We start from the raw sequence: 20,220 nt of genomic DNA on the forward strand, positions 1-20,220 counted from the left end.
CCAACTCTTTGCGACCCCATGAATCGCAGCACGCCAGGCCTCCCTGTCCATCACCAACTCCCGGAGTTCACCCAAACTCATATGCATCGAGTTGGTGAGCACATATCCTATTTCCAGGTTAGTTTCTTCAGCTAGTCCTCACATAACAACATTATCCTGTTCTACCTCTTCACCCTTGTTCTACCCTGTTCTACTCTCAGACTGCAAGGAGATCAAACCAGTCAATCCTAAAGGAAATCAGTCCTGAATGTTCACTGGAAGGACTGATGCTGAAGCTGAAGCTCCAAGACTTTGGCCACCTGATGGGAAGAACTGACTCCTTGGAAAAGACCCTGATGCTGGGAAAGACTGAAGGCGGGAGGAGAGGGGGGCGACAGAGGATGAGATGGTTGGATGGCATCACCGACTCGATGTACATGAGTTTGAGTAAGCTCTGGGAGCTGGTGATGGACAGGGAGAGTGCTGCAGTCCATGGGCCACAAAGAGGCGGACACGACTGAGCGACTGAACTGAACTGAACCTCTTCAAAACAGAATTTCTTCACGTCTCCCTAAAAGTATTGTGCCAGTCTCTAGTTCATTAGGGTAGCTGAGTTATGTCCAAGGTATACTACAAAAACAATACTAAGTCCCAGAATTCACCTTATTCTAGCACTGAGCCTGGATGTTTCCTCGCCGAGATACTGACAAAGAGTAGAAAAATCAGAGTTAGCTCTGAGTTCTTCGGCAAGACTGACTACTGCAGAGCTCTGATTCAGAAGCTACTCCTCACCACAGGGCTGTCTAGCTGCACTCCGGCTGGCTTTAGTCCAGATTCAGTGGGAGAGTCGAAATGCGCCGCTGGCCGGCTTCTAGGAGAAGAGTGTGTTTATCTGCCCAGGAAAAGCGTTCCTAAGACGGGCCTCCCAGGGCGCGCGGGCAGCCAGGCGTCCTGGTGCCAGCGTGGACGGCGAGGGTACCAAGAGCCAAAGTCCGCTGGGAAGCCGCATCTCAGCCTTCAAGGTCCCTAATGCACATCTCAAATGGCCATCCTCCCCACGCCCCCCCGGCAAAGGAATTCCGCGTGGCAGCGCGGAAACGTTCATAGGCCGGGAAAAGGCGTACTCGGCGGCTGACGCGCCCAGTACCTCTAGACGCGCAGGCTGGAGACCAATTGTCACCGTAGAGACCCCGCAGGAGGGGCGGGGCGGAGTTGTTTCTCACAGAGCTTGCGCGTAGCGCCTGTTTCCAGAGGGCAGGCTGCGGAGAGAAGGAAACCAGCGCCGCGCGCCACCGAGGCCCACTGCGTGCGCAGGCGCACTCAGCCACCTCCCGCCTCTTGGAGCGCCAGGCACCTCCCCGCAGAGCTCGGGGGCGGGGCCCCAGGGGCGGGGTCTGGGGCGGGGCTAAATGCTGGGGGAAAACCAGCCTTTCTGTGGTCGCTCGTTGAGTCCGTTGTCGCCTCTGACTTCGATCTGCCGCAATCATGTTGCCCAACACTGGGTAAGCATAATTTGGCTCCGTGGGGGAGGAAACCGGGCCAGGCGGAGTGGATAGCTTGGGTGGCCCTGACCCGGAGGTAGGAGGATTAATGATACTGCGCGGAGCGATCTGGAACGCTGTTTGGCCCTGGATGCAGTGTTTCTCTAACCTGCGGTAACTTGTGAAAAGTAGCGCAGAGGTAGGTACTTCAGGGTGTCAGTCGTGTTAATATCTCACACATAAAGGATCCGGAGTGACGTATCCCGCTGCCTCTGGGGCGGGTCCCAGTTTTGGGTTTAGACATACAGCTGCGTGTCCTGCTGGAAGTAGCGAGTTCTGGGTGAAAGGTCACCGGAACTCTTGTGCACTTAATGAGTCCCCCACTTGTTCAGAACTCTCAATTCTGGAAGGAGAAAATAAGGGGTGTTTAAAAAGGGATTTCAAGTTAGTAACAAACTAAGCTAACCTTAAAGGATGAGTGTCTTTGGCGAGGCTTTTTTTTTTTTTACTTTGAGATGATACTAAGTTGTGCTAAAATACACATAAGGTTTGCCATCGTCACCGTTTTTAAGTGTACAGTTAAGTAGTGTTAAATATGTTTGCACTGTTGTGCAACCAGTTTCCAGAACTTTTTCGACTTGAGAAGTAAACTCTGTACCCTCCTCCCATCCCATTCTGTTTTCCGTTTATGTACTGTATGGATGTTTTGAGCTGAGTGACATGTTCGTTCTGAAGTTAGCTTGAAACATACAGGCACGTGGCCAAAAGACTTAAACACCTCAGAAGGGTGAGTTTCCTTATTCTTAACTTTCAATCCCCTACTTACTCTCTGGTGGGTTTCCAAAGGTACTCTGTGTATTTATAAACATATTTGGGTACACAATCCTAAACACGTACAAACACACTCCCCACTTTACAAAATAGTAGCAAAGCCCCGTTTTGCATCTTGCTATTTTTACCTGTCATTTAATATGTCTTGGGACATATTTTCAGTACATTTAGATCCTTCTCACTTTTAATGTTCTATTTATTTAACCTACCCCCATCATTGGATGGGGCTTCCCTTCCCTGGTGGCTCAGAGGATAAAGCATCTGCCTGCAATGCAGGAGACCCGGGTTCGATCCCTGGGTTGGGAAGATCCCCTGGAGAAGGAAATGGCAACCCACTCCAGTGTTCTTGCCTGGAGAATCCCATGGACAGAGGAGCCTGAAGGGCTACTGTCCACAGGGTCGCAAAGAGTCGGACACGACTGAGCGACTTCACTTTCACTTTCATTTTCATCATTGGATACCGGATCATTTCTGCTTCAGTCGTGTCCTACTCTGTGTGACCCCATAGACAGCAGCCCACCAGGCTCCCCCATCCCTGGGATTCTCCAGGCAAGAACACTGGAGTGGGTTGCCATTTCCTTCTCCAATGCATGAGAGTGAAAAGTGAAAGTGAAGTCGCTGAGTCCTGTTGGACTCCCAGCGACCCCATGGATTGCAGCCTACCAGGCTCCTCCGTCCATGAGATTTTCCAGGCAAGAGTACTGGAGTGGGGTGCCATTGCCTTCTCCGAGATCATTTCTAGTCTTCTGTTACTCCATCTTTGCTGCCATGATTATCCTTGTATTCACATATTCACATATCTTGTTTTTCACATATTTGAGTGTATCCACATAATAAATTCTTGGCAATGAAGCTGCTGGAGCAAAGAATGTAAGCATTTCAAATCTGATCAGTTCAGTTCAGTTCAGTCGCTCAGTCTTGTCCCACTCTTTGCGACCCCATGAATCGCAGCACGCCAGGCCTCCCTGTCCATCACCAACTCCCAGAGTTCACTCAGACTCACATCCATCGAGTCAGTGATGCCATCCAGCCATCTCATCCTCTGTCGTCCCCTTCTCCTCCTGCCCCCAATCCCTCCCAGCATCAGACTCTTTTCCAATGAGTCAACTCTTCACATGAGGTGGCCAAAGTACTGGAGTTTCAGCATTAGCATTATTCCTTCCAAAGAAATCCCAGGGCTGATCTCCTTCAGAATGGACTGATTGGATCTCTTTGCAGTCCAAGGGACTCTCAAGAGTCTTCTCCAACACCACAGTTCAAAAGCATCAATTCTTCGGCGCTCAGCCTTCCTCATAGTCCAACTCTCACATCCATACATGACCACAGGAAAAACCATAGCCTTGACTAGACGAACCTTTGTTGACAAAGTAATGTCCCTGCTTTTGAATATACTATCTAGGTTGGTCATAACTTTCCTTCCAAGAAGTAAGCGTCTTTTAATTTCATGACTGCAGTCACCATCTGCAGTGATTTTGGAGGCCCCCCAAAATAAAGTCTGACACTGTTTCCACTGTCTCCCCATCTATTTCCCATGAAGTGATGGGACCGGATGCCATGATCTTCATTTTCTAAATGTTGAGCTTTAAGCCAACTTTTTCACTCTCCACTTTCACTTTCATCAAGAGGCTTTTAAGTTCCTCTTCACTTTCTGCTGTAAGGGTGGTGTCATCTGCATATCTGAGGTTATTGATATTTCTCCCAGCAATCTTGATTCCAGCTTGTGCTTCTTCCAGTCCAGAAGTTAAATAAGCAGGGTGACAATATACAGCCTTGACGTACTCCTTTTCTTATTTGGAACCAGTCTGTTGTTCCATGTCCAGTTCTAACTGTTCCTTCCTGACCTTCATACAGATTTCTCAAGAGGCAGGTCATAGTTAATACCAAAAGCTCTCCAAAGAGGTTGCACGCTGAAAAGAATTAATGCGATTTCCTAACCCAATATACTGGTAAACAGCAAAATGTCTGATTAAAAAAAATACTTGTTTTGATAATAAAAATCTAACTAGAGAAAAAAATGGCACCTCATTATAGTTAAAATCTGCACCAAAGAGTGAGGAAGCAGATCTTTTTATATGTTTAAAGCAGCAGTTCTTGTTGAGGAGCATTTTTGATTCCCATAGGACATTAGGCAATATCTGGGAACACATTTTATTGTCACAATTTAGTGGGGTGCTACTGGCATCTAATGGGGGGTCCAGGGATGCTGGCAAACATCTTATAAGGCACAGGAGAGCCCTCTACAGTAAAGAATTATCTTGTCCAAAACGTCAATAGTGTAGAGATTGAGAAATCCTGGTTTAAAACCATCTGTGTATCTTTCCCTTTGCCTGGCTTACACAGTTAGGCTTTTGATTGATCTCTGAGATCGTTCTACTGAAAAGTAATTTGTTCTATATCATACATGTTAGAAAATTTTTCTCAGTGTTTTTTCATTGCATCTTGAGTTTGATGATGCTATTTGTTTATCATGCAGAACCATGTGGTTTTATTGAATCAGAGTTATCAATGATAATCAAGTTATCTTTTAAGACTTTTGTGTTTTAGTGACAAAACTATAAAAGGCCATCTTAAACAAAGATTTTTTAAATTTATAAGTATTCTTCTGGAATTTTTGTGGGCTTCCCCCGCCCCCCTCCCCACCAACTCAGATTTCAGCATAGCAAGTGAGTTAGGAAACCCACTTCATTTTGGTTCAGATGGCTGGCTGTACAGTTTTTCCAGCACCATTTACTGACTATTTGTTCTTTCTGTTAAAAATTCCACCTCTGAATTCTTGTATGTATAGGGATCTTTTTTATTCTATTACTTTGGTCTATCTGTTCATGTACCAGTGCTAAATTATGTTAATTACTCTAATTTTATAGAGTGTTTTAGTATCTTGGAAGGCTAGTTACTGCCTCATCTGGATTTTTTTTTTTCAGAATTTTCTTTGTTACTTTCAGATGTTTATTTTTCTAAATGAACTTTAACTTGTATAGTGTTTTTTGAAGTGATTGTTTTTTTTCTTTAAATAGTTAAAGATTCATCACATTTACCATGATTTTGAGGTACTAGGGAATTTTGGTAAATTGTAGTGCTAACTCTGCATTAGCAAGTTTTAGTCATCTACCAGTAGTAATGAGGAATTTGGAATCTTTTTGCTTTCTCACCTTCTATACTCTGGTTCTGAAATGGAGGTATAGACCCAGTGGTTTTCAGGTTAAGAGGAAAGCGGACTTTGCCCTTGTTTGTGCCAATGCCTGAGACCTTCAGCGTGAAAATGCCCTTCATCCTACTGGGAATCAATCCAAGTAGACCAAAGGCAAAGGAGTAGAGCTTTTTTTTTTTTTTAATTTCTTTTATTAAAGTATAGCTAATTTACAATGTTGTGTTAATTCCTGCTGTATGGCAAAGTGAGTCAATTATACATATATATGTACACACACACTAACATATATGTGTGTGTTAGTTGCTCAGTTGTGTCCGATTCTTTGCAAACCTATGGACTGTAGCCCACCAGGCTCCTCTGTCCATGGAATTCTCCAGGCAACCATTCCCTTCGCCAGGGGATCTTCCCGACCCAGGGATAGAACCAAGTATCCTGCATTGTAGACAGATTCTTCACCGTCTGAGCCACCAGGGAAACCCACAAACATATACATGTATATGTATAAACTGATAGCTTATGGGGAACAATGTCAGATTCGTGATCTCCGAAGAAGAGTTAGCTTTGGGACCAGGGATCAGGCTTGATCACTGAAGAGCTTTTGTGTGGCGGAGTTTTATTAAAGTAAGAAAAGAGACAGAGAAAGCTTCTGACATAGACATCAGAAGGGGTCGGAGAATGCCTCCCTTTGCTAGTGTTAGCAAGGGAGTTATATACTTTTTAAATTAGTTATTACAGTAAATCAAAAGAATGTCTCAAGGTTGTAAAATTTTTACCAGACCCACTCCCACAATTTACATTTTAGGATAACAGATTAGAATTTAACAATAGAAAGATCCTACCAGACCCACTCCCATAATATACATTCTAAAATATCAGGGTTAATAGGAAGGTTTTCAGGAAGGAGAAACTGTCCTCAAGCAGGATACTTTGTTGTTATATAATCCCTAGTACAAAGTTGAAACTGAGTTGTTTGTTGTGTTATCATCAGTTCTGGGCTTAAAGGAAAAAAAAAAAAAAAAAAAACATTTTATGTGATTAAGACTAAGAAATGTAGAGGAAAAAAAAAAGTTTGTCCTTTTCTCCTCCTCGAGAACCCCAGACCCCTCTCTCCTTGGGGAACCCCGGACTTCTTATCAACCTGCCTAGGAACTGACTCTCTCAAAACCATAATGGAAAAGGATATGAACATTCTTTTTCATGTGGGAGGATTAATGATACTGCTCGGAGCGATCTGGAACGCTGTTTGGCCCTGGATGCAGTGTTCCTCTAACCTGCGGTAACTGGTGAAAAGTAGCGCAGACGTATGTACTTCAGGGTGTCAGTCGTGTTAACATCTCACAGATAAAGGATCCCAAGTGAGGTATCCCGCCGCCTCTGGAGAGGGTCCCAACTTTGGGTTTAGACATACAGCTGCGTGTCCTGCTGGAAGTCTCGAGTTCTGGGTGAAAGGTCACCGAAACTCTTGTGCACTTAATGAGTCCCCCACTTGTTCAGTTCAGTTCAGTTCAGTGGCTCAGTAGTGTCCGACTCTTTGCGACCCCATGAATCGCAGCACGCCAGGCCTCTCTGTCCATCACCAACTCCCGGAGTTCACTCAGACTCACATCCATCGAGTCAGTGATGCCATCCAGCCATCTCATCCTCTGTCGTCCCCTTCTCCTCCTGCCCCCAATCCCTCCCAGCATCAGACTCTTTTCCAATGAGTCAACTCTTCACATGAGGTGGCCAAAGTACTGGAGTTTCAGCTTTAGCATCGTTCCTTCCAAAGAAATCCCAGGGCTGATCTCCTTCAGAATGGACTGGTTGGATCTCCTTGCAGTCCAAGGGACTCTCAAGAGTCTTCTCCAACACCGCAGTTCAAAAGCACCAATCCTTCGGCACTCAGCCTTCTTCACAGTCCAACTCTCACATCCATACATGACCACTGGAAAAACTATAGCCTTGACTAGACAGACCTTTGTTGGCAAAGTAATGTCTCTGCTTTTGAATATGCTATCTAGGTTGGTCATAACTTTCCTTCCAAGAAGTAAGTGTCTTTTAATTTTATGACTGCAGTCACCATCTGCAGTGATTTTGGAGCCCAGAAAAATAAAGTCTGACACTGTTTCCACTGTTTCCCCATCTATTTCCCATGAAGTGATGGGACCAGATGCCATGATCTTCATTTTCTGAATGTTGAGCTTTAAGCCAACTTTTTCACTCTCCACTTTCACTTTCATCAAGAGGCTTTTGAGTTCCTCTTCACTTTCTGCCATAAGAGTGGTGTCATCTGCATATCTGAGGTTCTGGAAGGAGAAAATAAGGGGTGTTTAAAAAGGGATTTCAAGTTAGTAACAAACTAAGCTAACCTTAAAGGATGAGTGTCTTTGGCGAGGCTTTTTTTTTTTTTACTTTGAGATGATACTAAGTTGTGCTAAAATACACATAAGGTTTGCCATCGTCACCGTTTTTAAGTGTACAGTTAAGTAGTGTTAAATATGTTTGCACTGTTGTGCAACCAGTTTCCAGAACTTTTTCGACTTGAGAAGTAAACTCTGTACCCTCCTCCCATCCCATTCTGTTTTCCGTTTATGTACTTGTATGGATGTTTTGAGCTGAGTGACATGTTCGTTCTGAAGTTAGCTTGAAACATACAGGCACGTGGCCAAAAGACTTAAACACCTCAGAAGGGTGAGTTTCCTTATTCTTAACTTTCAATCCCCTACTTACTCTCTGGTGGGTTTCCAAAGGTACTCTGTGTATTTATAAACATATTTGGGTACACAATCCTAAACACGTACAAACACACTCCCCACTTTACAAAATAGTAGCAAAGCCCCGTTTTGCATCTTGCTATTTTTACCTGTCATTTAATATGTCTTGGGACATATTTTCAGTACATTTAGATCTTTCTCACTTTTAATGTTCTATTTATTTAACCTACCCCCATCATTGGATGGGGCTTCCCTTCCCTGGTGGCTCAGAGGATAAAGCATCTGCCTGCAATGCAGGAGACCCGGGTTCGATCCCTGGGTTGGGAAGATCCCCTGGAGAAGGAAATGGCAACCCACTCCAGTATTCTTGCCTGGAGAATCCCATGGACAGAGGAGCCTGGAGGGCTACTGTCCACAGGGTCGCAAAGAGTCGGACACGACTGAGTGACTTCACTTTCACTTTTACTTTTTCATATTCTTTTCCATTATGGTTTATCACAGGATGTTGAATACAATTCCCTGTGCTACACAGTAGGCCCTTGTTGTTTATCCTTCCTATATGTAATAGTTTGTATCTGCTATGGATAGGGCTTTTTAAAGCAATAATTGGGACATTTTCATCTAAATACTTACATTTAAAAATTACTTTAACACTATGTATACTACCTTTTGTATAAAAAGGAAGGGAAAATTACACATACACACAGGATATGTTTTATATATATGTGTGTCTGCATATTTTTAAAAAAGGAATTATAATAAGGGTAAGTGGAAAATAAGGAATCTATAGACAAAGGATTGAACTTCTTTCAATACACACATTTATAAGGTTTGACTTTTTTATTGGCCACACAGTGCAGCTTGTGGGATCTTAGTTCCCCCAACCAGGGGTGGAACCCAGGCCCTTGGCAGTGAAAGCATAGGAGTCCTAAGCACTGGACGACCAGGGAATTTCCAGATTTGACTTTTAAATCAAGTATAGGTTTTATAGTATCCCTCATCAAAGATGAGGGGAAAGTGATAAACTAAAGTGGACTGTCATCATAAACAGAGGACCTTAACTGTATATCAAGCTTTTCACATAAATATACATAGAAAAATAATTCAAATAATTTTAACATAGTAATTTGTATACCTTTAGAGACATCTGCTCTAAGGACAAGAGAGTACAGAGAAATCTTGAACTGTACTTGGTAGATTTATTATTGATAGTTGTATTAGTGTAGTAATTTTAATACTGTTGCATCTTACAGTATTAATAAATATTAATAAAATTAATAAATATTAATATACCACCTCTTCTTGGTCTGATTCTTTAGCAGAAGAAACAGTGATCCTTACCCTTCCCTCTGCCACGAGTGAGAGTGTGTTCCTGGAGTCTTCTTCTCTTCTCTAACCTGTCTTTCCTTGATTGCTCAGTTGGTGAAGAATCCACCTACAATGCAGGTTCAATTCCTGGGTCAGGAAGATCTGCTGGAGAAAGCATAGGCTACCCAATCCAGTATTCTTGGGCTTCCATTGTGGCTCAGCTGGTAAAGAATCTGCCTGCAATGCAGGAGACCTGGATTCAATCCCTGGACTGGGAAGATCCTTTGGAGAAGGGAAGGGAAAGGCTGCCCACTCCAGTACTCTGGCCTGGAGAATTCCATGGACTGTGTAGTCCTCGGGGTAGCAAAGAGCTGGACACAACTGAGCAACTTTCACTTTACAACCCATCTTATGGACTTCTTGTCCTTTTTCTGTTAGAAAGCCATGTCTTTGTTAGAATCCCATTCTTGTCACAAAAACTGTTAAGACCTGGAATTTGTATTTATCATGTTTAACATAAACAGTTTAAAGGTGTATATAACTTACCAGTGTCTGAAGTACATAAAATTCTATCATTCCCCCAAACAATACAAGGATCTAGAAAAGCTGAACTTCAGTCATTCCAGTTTAACTTTTGTTATTGTAATAATATATTTTAATTCTATTTTAACCTCTAAATGTTATTATTTATTATATCATTTATATTATTACTAATTAGCAGTATAAAAACTTTTTTTAGATTTCTGTACTTAATTTATCTTTGGCTTTTATTTCTTCCTGTAGCTCTGACCTTCCATCTGGAAACATTTTTTTTTCTTTCTTTAGTAAATAAGGCAGGAGAAAGAAAGAAAAAATATTTGGCTTGAAATGAAAGAAATAATGCTGTCATTATTTGCAGATGATATGATTATCTAACTGGAAAATCAAAATAATGTACAACTAAATTACTAGATTTAATAAGAGTCTGATACACGGTCAGGATACAAAAGTCAATGATAAAAATTAGATTTCTGCACACAAGCAAAAGGGCTTCCCAGGTGGCGCTAGTGGTAAAGAAGTAAGAGACTCCGGTTCCATCCCTGAGTCAGGAAGATCCCCTGGAGGAGGGTAGGCAACCCACTGCAGGTGTTCTTGCCTGGAGAATTACATGGACAGAGGAGCCTGGTGGGCTACAGTCCATGGGGTTGCAAAGAGTAGGACACGACTGAAGCAACTTAGCATGCACTCACACGCACAAGTAACAGCCAGCAAGTACAGTACAATGGCTATAAAAATGAGAAGTTCAAAATCCAGAATATGGGTTGTTCTACAGATCTATATTCTTCAGCAAATAAATGGCATAAAGAAAATCTAAAATCTGTTATAGATTATAAGAGACTCAAAAGATTTACAGGCATACCTCATTTTATTTGTGCTGTACCTTTATTGCCCTTTGCAGATATTTTGTGTTTTACAAACTGAAAGTTTGTGGGAACCCTGCTTTGTCAGATGGTGGTTAGCATTTTTTAGCAATAAAATAGTTTTAAATTAAAATATGCACATTTTTTTTAAGACATAGTACTATAGCATATTTAAAAGACCACAATGTAAATGTAACTTCTATATACTGGGAAACCAAAGTTTGTGTGACTCACTTTATTTCAATATTCACTTTATTGTGGTGGTCTGGAATTGAACCTGCAATCTCTCAAGGTGTGTCTGTAACAAATTAATGCAATGTAAAGTCCTTACAGGATCCTGATTTGATCAAACCCACTGTAAAAAGATATTTTTGAGATAGTTGTGAAACTTTGCATAAGGATAGGTACTAGTTGATTTTGAGGAATTACTGTTAGTTTTCTTAGTTGTGATAATGACATTATTATATAAAAGTTGGAGGTACATACTGAAGCATTTGTAAGTGAAATTAAATGACTTTTGAGGTTTGCTTTCTGATAATTATTTTCAAAATTGTGATTGTTGTTGAATTGTTAAATAAACATGGATACTTATTACAGTATTTTTGTATTTTTGAAAATATTTGAAAATTCTATAATAAAAAGTGGTCTTTAAGTAACTTTGCACTGATTGCGAGGGAAACTAGAGTAATTAAATAATGGGAAAATCTGATAACACCATGATTGGATGGTCAGAATATTACCTTTGATTACAGAGGGACATCCTGTGGTTCCGGGTGTGAAATAGAGAGTAATACCGTGTTCATGGACTGGAGCACTCAATGTCTTAAAGCTGGTGGTTCTTCTCACATTGCTGTGCTGTGTGCTTAGTCGCTCAGTTGTGTCTATTTGTGACCCCATGGACTGTAGCCCTCCAGGCTCCTCTGTCCATTGAATTCTATCAAAATCCCAACTGATTTTGCATGTGCAGTTAAATAAGCTAATTTCTAATATGTGGAAAAGCAAAGATCCAAGTATAGCCAAGAAAGCTGTTAAGATAGTGCAATCCATTTAACCAAATTAAACAGAAGACAGAGCCTAGAAATAGATCTGTTTGTTTCTGGAGACTCAGTCTGTGACAAAGCTGGCATTCAAGATCTGTGGGAAAGACAGGCTTTTCAGACTGGAACTGTTGGTTGTCCATGTCGGGGAAAATGTAGGTCATCGGGTCGGCATATGCCCTGGAGAAACTCTTGTACGTGTGACTGGAAGAAGTGTACAAGATTCTTTTAGCACCATTGTTCATAATAGGAAAAAAAAAAAAAAAAAAACCTGGAAACCCTCCTCAAGGTCCATAAACAGTAGAATGACTAAATACCTAATAGTATCGGTTCAGTTCAGTCACTCAGTCGTGTCTGACTCTGCGACCCCATGGACATGCTCATATGCAAAATATTGTATATTAAATAAAGTAAGTGTAACTGTTTACACCAGTATGGATAAGTCTCCATGTTTTGTGAAATAAGCAAACTATAGAATGACATATACTGTATGAAGGGCTTCCCTGGTAGCTCAGCTGGTAAAGAATCCACTTGCAATGCAGGAGACCCCGGTTCAATTTCTGGGTCAGGAAGATACCCACACCAGTATTCTTGGGCTTCCCTGGTGGCTCCCTTTATTCCTCCCTGGTAAAGAATCCACCTGCCAGTGCAGGAGATGTAGGTTCCATCTCTGTGTCAGGAAGATCCCCTGGAGTAGAAAATGGCAGCCCACTCCAGTATTCTTGCCTGGAAAACCCCATGAACTGCGGAGTCTGGTGCGCTGAAGTCTATGGGGGCGCAAAAGAGTCAGATATGACTTAGCAACTAAAACAACAAACAGCAACAACAAAAATGAAATTCTTTTTTGAGGGGAAGAAAGAATGTGTTTATTTCCTAGGGCTGCCATAACAAAAGACCACCGATTGAGTGGCTTCAAATGGAGATTTATTTTAAGTTCTGAAGACTTGAAGTCTGAAGTCCAGGTGTTAGCAGTGCCCTAGCAATGCTAGTGTTCCCTCTGAAATTATGAGCAGAACCCTTACTTGCCTCTCCCTAGCTCTGGTTATCATCGGCAGTCCTTGGCATTCTTAGTTGGTGGCTGCTTTACTCCACTCTCCACTTCTGTCGTCACACGGTGTCCTCCCTGTGTGTCTGTCTGTATGTAGTCTTTCTTCCTCTTACAAAGGCACAGTCAAACTGAAGTAAGGATCCACCTACTGTCAGACGGTAAAGCGTCTGCCCACAATGTGGGAGACCTGGGTTCAATCCCTGGGTTGGGAAGATCCCCTGGAAAAGGAAATGGCAACCCACTCCGGTACTCTTGCCTAGAAAATTCCGTGGATGGAGGAGCCTGGTGGGCTACAGTCCATGGGGCTGCCAAAAGTTGGACACGACTGAGCGACTTCACTTTCTTTTCTTCCTACTCCTGTATGACCTCATTGTAACTAATTCTATCTGCAGCAACCCTGTTTCCAAATAAGGTCTCATTAGGGGACGCTGGAGATTAGGACTTCAAAATACCCTACCACTTTGGTAGATAAAATTCAATCTATGACAGGGAGGTACAATTGTATTTTGGTGAATACAGTTCAATTTATAATAGCGAAATAGTGTTTGCTGAATTGGGGTTCAAAATCGATCATACGTGTTCATACACATAAGTGTTCAAAACTGTTCTTAGCTCCCACACTGTACACAAACAGATGGAGGGTCGGATTTGGCCCCTGGCTTAGACATAGATAAGTAGGTATTAGGAATAATGAAAAAAAAAAAAGGCAAAGAAATTAGTAATAATATTTAAAGCAGTTGTTACTTTGTGGGTCGGAAGGAAGAAGAAGGATAGAGAGGAGTAAACAGGTGGCTTCTAGGGTATTGATAATGTTCTATTTCTTGGTATGCTTTTTATTTTGATCTTTAAGCTTTACACATTATTTATATATATTTTTTGTATTTTGTGGGTTTTTTTTTTTTTTACTAAAAGTAGTAAAAAGAACACCTCTTTATTCCCCTTCTTTCTTATTAAACCGTTTATTTCTTGTTTTGAAACACTTCTCCCACTTTTACCTCTGAACTTGCTTCTAAAGTGTAGTCTTTCTGATCTTGGCAAAAGCCTTACATTCTTTCCTAGCAAGCCTGCTTATCTGTTACCCTTGTCTCTGGTTACTGCCCCTTTTTCTGTTAGTCATTGTCACTTTGCTGCCCTCTCTTCAGCCTTCTCCTTGAACTTTATATGCCTTTAGAAAGTAAATAAGAAATGGGTTTCCCGCTCTGACTTAATTCAGGTTTTCTTCTCATCTAACACCTGAATAAGTAGAAAGTTAAAAGTGGGTGGTTGGATATATTATAAAAAAAGGGAATGGGCACGGAGAACTTCCCTTACATTTGGATCAGAGAATCTTTTGAACAACACCCACAGTTCTTTGTCAGCTTCCTATGTTTGTTTGTTTAACATCATTATTGAGATGTAATTCACGCACCACACAATTTACCCATTTAAAGTACACAATTAAATGGTATAGTCACAGAGTTGTGTACACGCCACAGTCAACTTTAAAATATTTTTTCTATCCAAGAAAGAAAGCCCGTACCCCTCCTCCTCCCACCCCCAGTCCCAGGCAGCCTCTAGTCCTGTGTGTCTCTAGGTGTGCCTCTTCTGGACGTTTCATATAAATGGAATCATACATTATGAAGGCCTTGTGATGGCTTCTTTCACTGAGCATGTTTTCAAAGTTCATCCATGTGGACAGATCAGTACTTCATTCCCTTTTATTGCTGAATGTATCCCTTTGTGTGTATTGATTTATAACACATTTTCAGTTCAGTTCAGTTCAGTCGCTCAGTAGTGTAAGACTCTTTGTGACCCCATGGACTGCAGCACTCCAGGCTTCCCTGTCCATCATCAATTCGAGGAGCTTGCTCAAACTCATGTCCATTGGGTCGGTGATGCCATCCAACCATCTCATTCTCTGTCACCCCCTTCTCCTCCTCCCTTCAATCTTTGCCAGCATCAGGGTCTTTTCCATTGAGTCAGTTCTTTGCATCAGGTGGCCAGAGTATTAGAGTTTCAGCTTCAGCATCAGTCCTTCCAATGAATATTCAGGACTGATTTCCTTTAGGATGGATTGGTTGGATCTCCTTGCAGTCCAAGGGACTCTCAAGAGTCTTCTCCAACACCACAGTTCAAAAGCATCAATTCTTCGGCACTCAGCTTTCTTTATAATCCAACTCTCACATCCATACATGACTACTGGAAAAACCATAGCTCTGACTAGACAGACCTTTGTTGGCAGAGTAATATCTCAGCTTCTTAATATGCTGTCTAAGTTGGTCATAGTTTTTCTTCCAAGGAGCAAACATCTTTTAATTTCATGGCTGCAGTCACCATCAGTGATTTTGGAACCCCTCAAAATGAAGTCTGTCACTGTTTCCATTGTTTCCCCATCTATCTTCCATGAAGTGATGGGACTGGAAGTTATGATCTTAGTTTTCTGAATATTGAGTTTTAAGCCAACTTTTTCACTCTCCTCTTTCACTTTCATCAAGAGACTCTTTAGTTCTTCACTTTCTGCCATAAGGGTGGTGTCATCTGCATATCTGAGATTATTGATATTTCTCCCAGCATTCTTGATTCCAGCTTGTCCTTCATCCAGCCCAGCATTTCTCATGATGTACTTTGCATATAAGTTAAATCAGCAAGGTGACAATATACAGCCTTGACGTACTCCTTTCTTGATTTGGAACCAGTCTGTTGTTCTGTGTCTAGTTCTAACTATTGCTTCTTGACCTGCATACAGATTTCTCAGGAGGCAGGTAAGATGGTCTGATATTCCCATCTCTTTAAGAATTTTCCACAGTCTGTTGTGATCCACACAGACAAAGGCTTTGATGTAGTCAATAAAGCAGAAGTAGATGTTTTTCTGGAACTCTCTTGCTTTTTCGATGATCCATCAGATGTTGGCAATATGATCTCTGGCTCCTCTGCCTTTTCTAAATCCAGGTTGAACATCTGGAATTTCATGGTTCACATACTGTTGAAGCATGGCTTGGAGAGAATTTTGAGCATTACTTTGCTAGCGTGTGAGATGAGTGCAATTGTGCAGTAGTTTGAACATTCTTTGGCATTGCCTTTCTTTGGGATTGGATTGAAAAGTGACCTTTTCCAGTTCTGTGGCCACTGCTGAGTTTTCCAAATTTGCTGGCATATTGAGTGCGGCACTTTCACAGCATCATCTTTTAGGATTTGAAATAGCTCAACTGAAATTCCATTGCCTCCAGTAGCTTTGTTTGTAGTGATGCTTCCTAAGGCCCACTTGACTTCGCATTCCAGGGTGTCTGGTTCTAGGTCATTGATCACACCATCATGGTTATCTGGGTCATGAAGCTCTTTTTTTGTATAGTTCTGTGTATTGTTTCCACCTCTTCTTAATAACTTATGCTTCTGTTAGGTCCATACCATTTCTGTCCTTTATTGTGCCCATTTTTGCATGAAATGTTCCCTTGGTATCTCTCATTTTCTTGAAGAGATCTCTAGTCTTTCCCATTCTATTGTTTTCCTCTGTTTCTTTGCATTGATCACTGCTGCTAAGTCGCTTCAGTTGTGTGAGTCTGTGCAACCCCATAGATGGCCTCCCACTAGGCTCCCCCGTCCCTGGGATTCTCCAGGCAAGAACACTGGAGTGGGTTGCCATTTCCTTCTCCAATGCATGTAAGTGAAAAGTGAAAGTGAAGTCGCTCAGTCGTGTCCAACTCTTAGCAACCTCATGGACTGCAGCCTACCAGGCTCCTCTGTCTATGGGATTTTCCAGGCAAGAGTACTGGAGTGGGGTACCGTTGGCTTTCTTATCTCTCCTTACTGTTCTTTGGAACTCTGCATTCAGATGGGTGTATCTTTCCTTTTCTGCTTTGCCTTTAGCTTCTCTTCTTTTCTCAGCTATTTGTAAGGCCTCTGTAGACAACCATTTTGCCTTTTTGCACTTTTTTTTCTTGGGGATGGTCTTGATCACTGCCTCCTGTACAATGTCACAAACCTCCGTCTGTAGTTCTTTAGGTACTGTGTCTATCAGATCTAATTCCTTGAATCTATTTGTTACTTATACTGTATAATCATAAGGAATTTGGTTTAGGTCATACATGATCAGTCTAGTGGTTTTCCCTACTTTCTTCAATTTAAGTCTGAATTTGGCAGTAATGAGTTCATGATCTGAGCCACAGTCAGGTCCTGGTCTTGTTTTTGCTGACTTTATAAGGCTTCTCCATCTTTGGCTGCAAAGAATATAATCAGTCTGATTTTTCTGTTGACCATATAGTGATGTCCGCGTGTAGAGTCTTCTCTTGTGTTGTTAAAGAGGATGTTTCCTATAAGAAGTGCATTGTCTTGGCAAAACTCTGTTAGCCTTTGCCCTGCTTCATTTCGTACTCCAAGGCCAAATTTGCCTGTTACCCCAGGTATCTCTTGACTTCCTACTTTTGCATTCTAGTCCCCTATAATGAAAAGGACATCCCTTTTGAGTGTTAGTTCTAGAAGGTCTTGTAGGTCTTCATAGAACCAGTCAACTTCAGCTTCTTCAGCATTACTGGTTGGGGCATAGACTTGGATTACAGTGATATTGAATGGTTTGTCTTGCAAACAAACAGAGATCATTCTGTCGTTTTTTGAGATTGCACCCAAGTACTGCATTTCAGACTTTTTTGTTGACTATGATGGCTACTCCATTTCTTCTAAGGGATTCCTGCCCACAGTAGTAGACATAATGGTCATCTGAGTTAAAGTTGCCCATTCCAGTCCATTTTAGTTCACTAGTTCCTAAAATGTCCATGTTCATTCTTGCCATCCCCTGTTTGACCACTTCCAATTTGCCTTGATTAATGAACCTAACATTCCAGGTTCCTATGCAATATTGCTCTTTACAACACTGGACCTTGCTTCCATCACCAGTCACATCCACAACTGGGCATCATTTTTACTTTGGCTCCATCTCTTCATTCTCTCTGGAGTTATTTCTCTACTCTCCTCCAGTAACATATTGGGCACCTACTGACCTGGGGAGTTCATCTTTCAGTGTCATATCTTTTTGCCTTTTCATACTGTTCATGGGGTTCTCAAGGCAAGAATGCTGAAGTGGTTTGCCATTCCCTTCTCCAGTGGACCACGTTTTGTCAGAACATCTTCTCCACCGTGATCCATCCATCTTGGGTGGCCCTGCATGGCAAGGCTCATAGTGTTATTGAGTTAGACAAGGCTACAGTCCCTGTGATCAGTTATATATAACACATTTTACTTTATCCATTCATCAGCTGATGGACATTTAAGTTGTTTCCACTCTAGCTATTATAAGCAATGATGAGCATCTGTTAAATAATTATTAGCTTTTACGTAATTCCTTTTAAGTGGTATGTATTCATTGCAGAAAACTGAAAAACCCTGAAGAATATAAAGACTATGATAAAATTTATTCATAATCCCACCATTCAAAAGTAAGGTCCTTTTACAAATTTTTCAAAAAAAAACTTTAACACTTTTTCTGTGGGGAAAAAAATATATGTTCATGTAGTTCATTAATTCCTCATTTCTTTTTAAGATTTACTCATTTGAGCAGATTTTGTTTGCAAAAATCATAGCAAATCCGGCCACTGCAGTTATAATAATTTATAGATCATTATATAATGGGAGTAATCAGGTATCAGATGGGGAAGGAGGAGGGTTTAGAGAAAGTTTGATAGAAGAGGAAACATGTTTTGTGAATATGTGCATGAGTTTTTGGTACTGATATCAATAAATAGAAACTTTGAGATTTCTAATAAGGCCATATTTGTTCTGTTGTAGGAAGTTAGCAGGATGTACTGTCTTCATCACAGGTGCAAGCCGTGGCATTGGCAAAGCGATTGCTTTGAAAGCAGCCAAGGATGGAGCAAACATAGTCATTGCTGCGAAGACTGCCCAGGCACACCCCAAACTTCCAGGCACCATCTATACTGCTGCTGAAGAAAGTATGTTTCAATAAATTGAGAATTTGCTGGAAAGTTTAATTATATCTTTCTGAAGTCTATCCTATAAATAATTTTATCTGGTTAAAGAAATATTTTGTCACCTTAGAGTGGTGTTTGGGGATCATTTTTCTCCCTAGCTTTTTTAAGTAATGGGAGTGATTTCCATTAAAAATCATATGTCATGAGGCCAGTGGTTCTTGGATGAGAGCAAAGAGCAGAAGAGTGGAAGCAGAGGAAAGAATTTAAGAGGTGTATGGTGTGAATGAAAAAACGCTCCATGTTACCTGTTCTCTGCATAATTTGCAAGTCATTATTTTAATACTTTCAGGTCACAAACAGTTATTTTTTTTCTTTTAAAAAAGTTATTTACTTTTAATTGAAGGATAATTGCTTTACAATACTGTGTTGGTTTCTCCCGGACATCATCATGAATCAGCCATAGATATACATATGTGCCCTCCCTCCTGAACCTCCCTTCCGTCTCCCACCCCATCCTACCCCTCTAGGTTGTTACCGAGCCGAGGGAACACAAATAGTTATTGAGTGCTTATATTCAAGGCACTGTGCCAGGAGTGAGGGCTTCAGCTTCAGCTGATATGCTCGTTTTGTTAGTTATGTTAATAGTGCTGTGGTTATGTAAAGGGAATACATATGAAGCAATTATGAATGAAGTGATGCCTGGGATTTGTTTTGAAACATACCAGCAAAAAACGAAACAGAATTGGTGGTAGATAAATTTACTGCAAAACATGGTCAATCATTGAAGATAGTTAATGGATTCATGATAGTTCATTATACTATTCTTTATATTTTTGTACATTTTAGGAAATTTTCCATAGTAAACATCTTTTAAATTACCTTCCCCCCTTATTTCTTTTTAATAGCATTTTTAAAAATTGCCCTCTTTTTTGTTTGTTTTTTAAATAGAGATGACCTGGCTAGTCTGTAGATGGCTATGAATTCAGTCTGTCCTACAGCAGGACAGAGTTGCTAGTAGTTGGAAGACATCATTATTTATACTGATTTTCTGAAAATGGGGTACTTTTTCCTTTTGACTTATGTCAGAGGTGTGGTATCGATGAAAGTTTTAACATTTGAATGCATCTTTATTTATCCTTTGTAGTCAAAGCAGCTGGAGGAAAGGCCTTGCCATGTATTGTTGATGTAAGAGATGAAGAGCAAATCAGCAGTGCTGTGGAGAAGGCAGTGGAAAAATTTGGAGGTAGTGCCTTCATTCTGAGATAATTATTGAATATTGGTAAAGTATCGGTATAACTATCACTTTAATTTTTAACTTTCTTTTGATATTTTTACTCTTTAAGTCTTCAGAGTATAGCCAGAAATAAGTATTTGTTCCTACAGAAGCACAGTTTAAAA

The 20,220-nt window shown here is 41.1% G+C and overlaps 1 protein-coding gene across 5 annotated transcripts in view; it reads left to right on the forward strand.

The window, feature by feature from the left end:
* Window positions 1–1,375: 1,375 nt before the first annotated feature.
* The window catches only part of HSDL2 (hydroxysteroid dehydrogenase like 2), a 60,380-nt gene continuing 41,535 nt past the window's right edge, over window positions 1,376–20,220 (forward strand). For 4 of the 5 annotated variants that reach the window (XR_235716.5, XM_005210518.5, XM_059888969.1 and 1 more), the window contains exons 1-3: window positions 1,376–1,481; window positions 18,680–18,843; window positions 19,967–20,065. Coding sequence is in view for 4 of the 5 variants with exons in the window: in XM_005210518.5 (XP_005210575.1) it covers window positions 1,465–1,481; window positions 18,680–18,843; window positions 19,967–20,065 (280 nt within the window). In the remaining variant the exon portion in view is untranslated. The remainder of the gene's footprint in view (window positions 1,482–18,679; window positions 18,844–19,966; window positions 20,066–20,220) is intronic. The other variant, NM_001104963.1, reaches the window with a different exon arrangement.

Source organism: Bos taurus, chromosome 8 (genome assembly GCF_002263795.3).
Source record: "Bos taurus isolate L1 Dominette 01449 registration number 42190680 breed Hereford chromosome 8, ARS-UCD2.0, whole genome shotgun sequence".
In the NCBI taxonomy this organism is placed as follows: Eukaryota; Metazoa; Chordata; class Mammalia; order Artiodactyla; family Bovidae; genus Bos; species Bos taurus.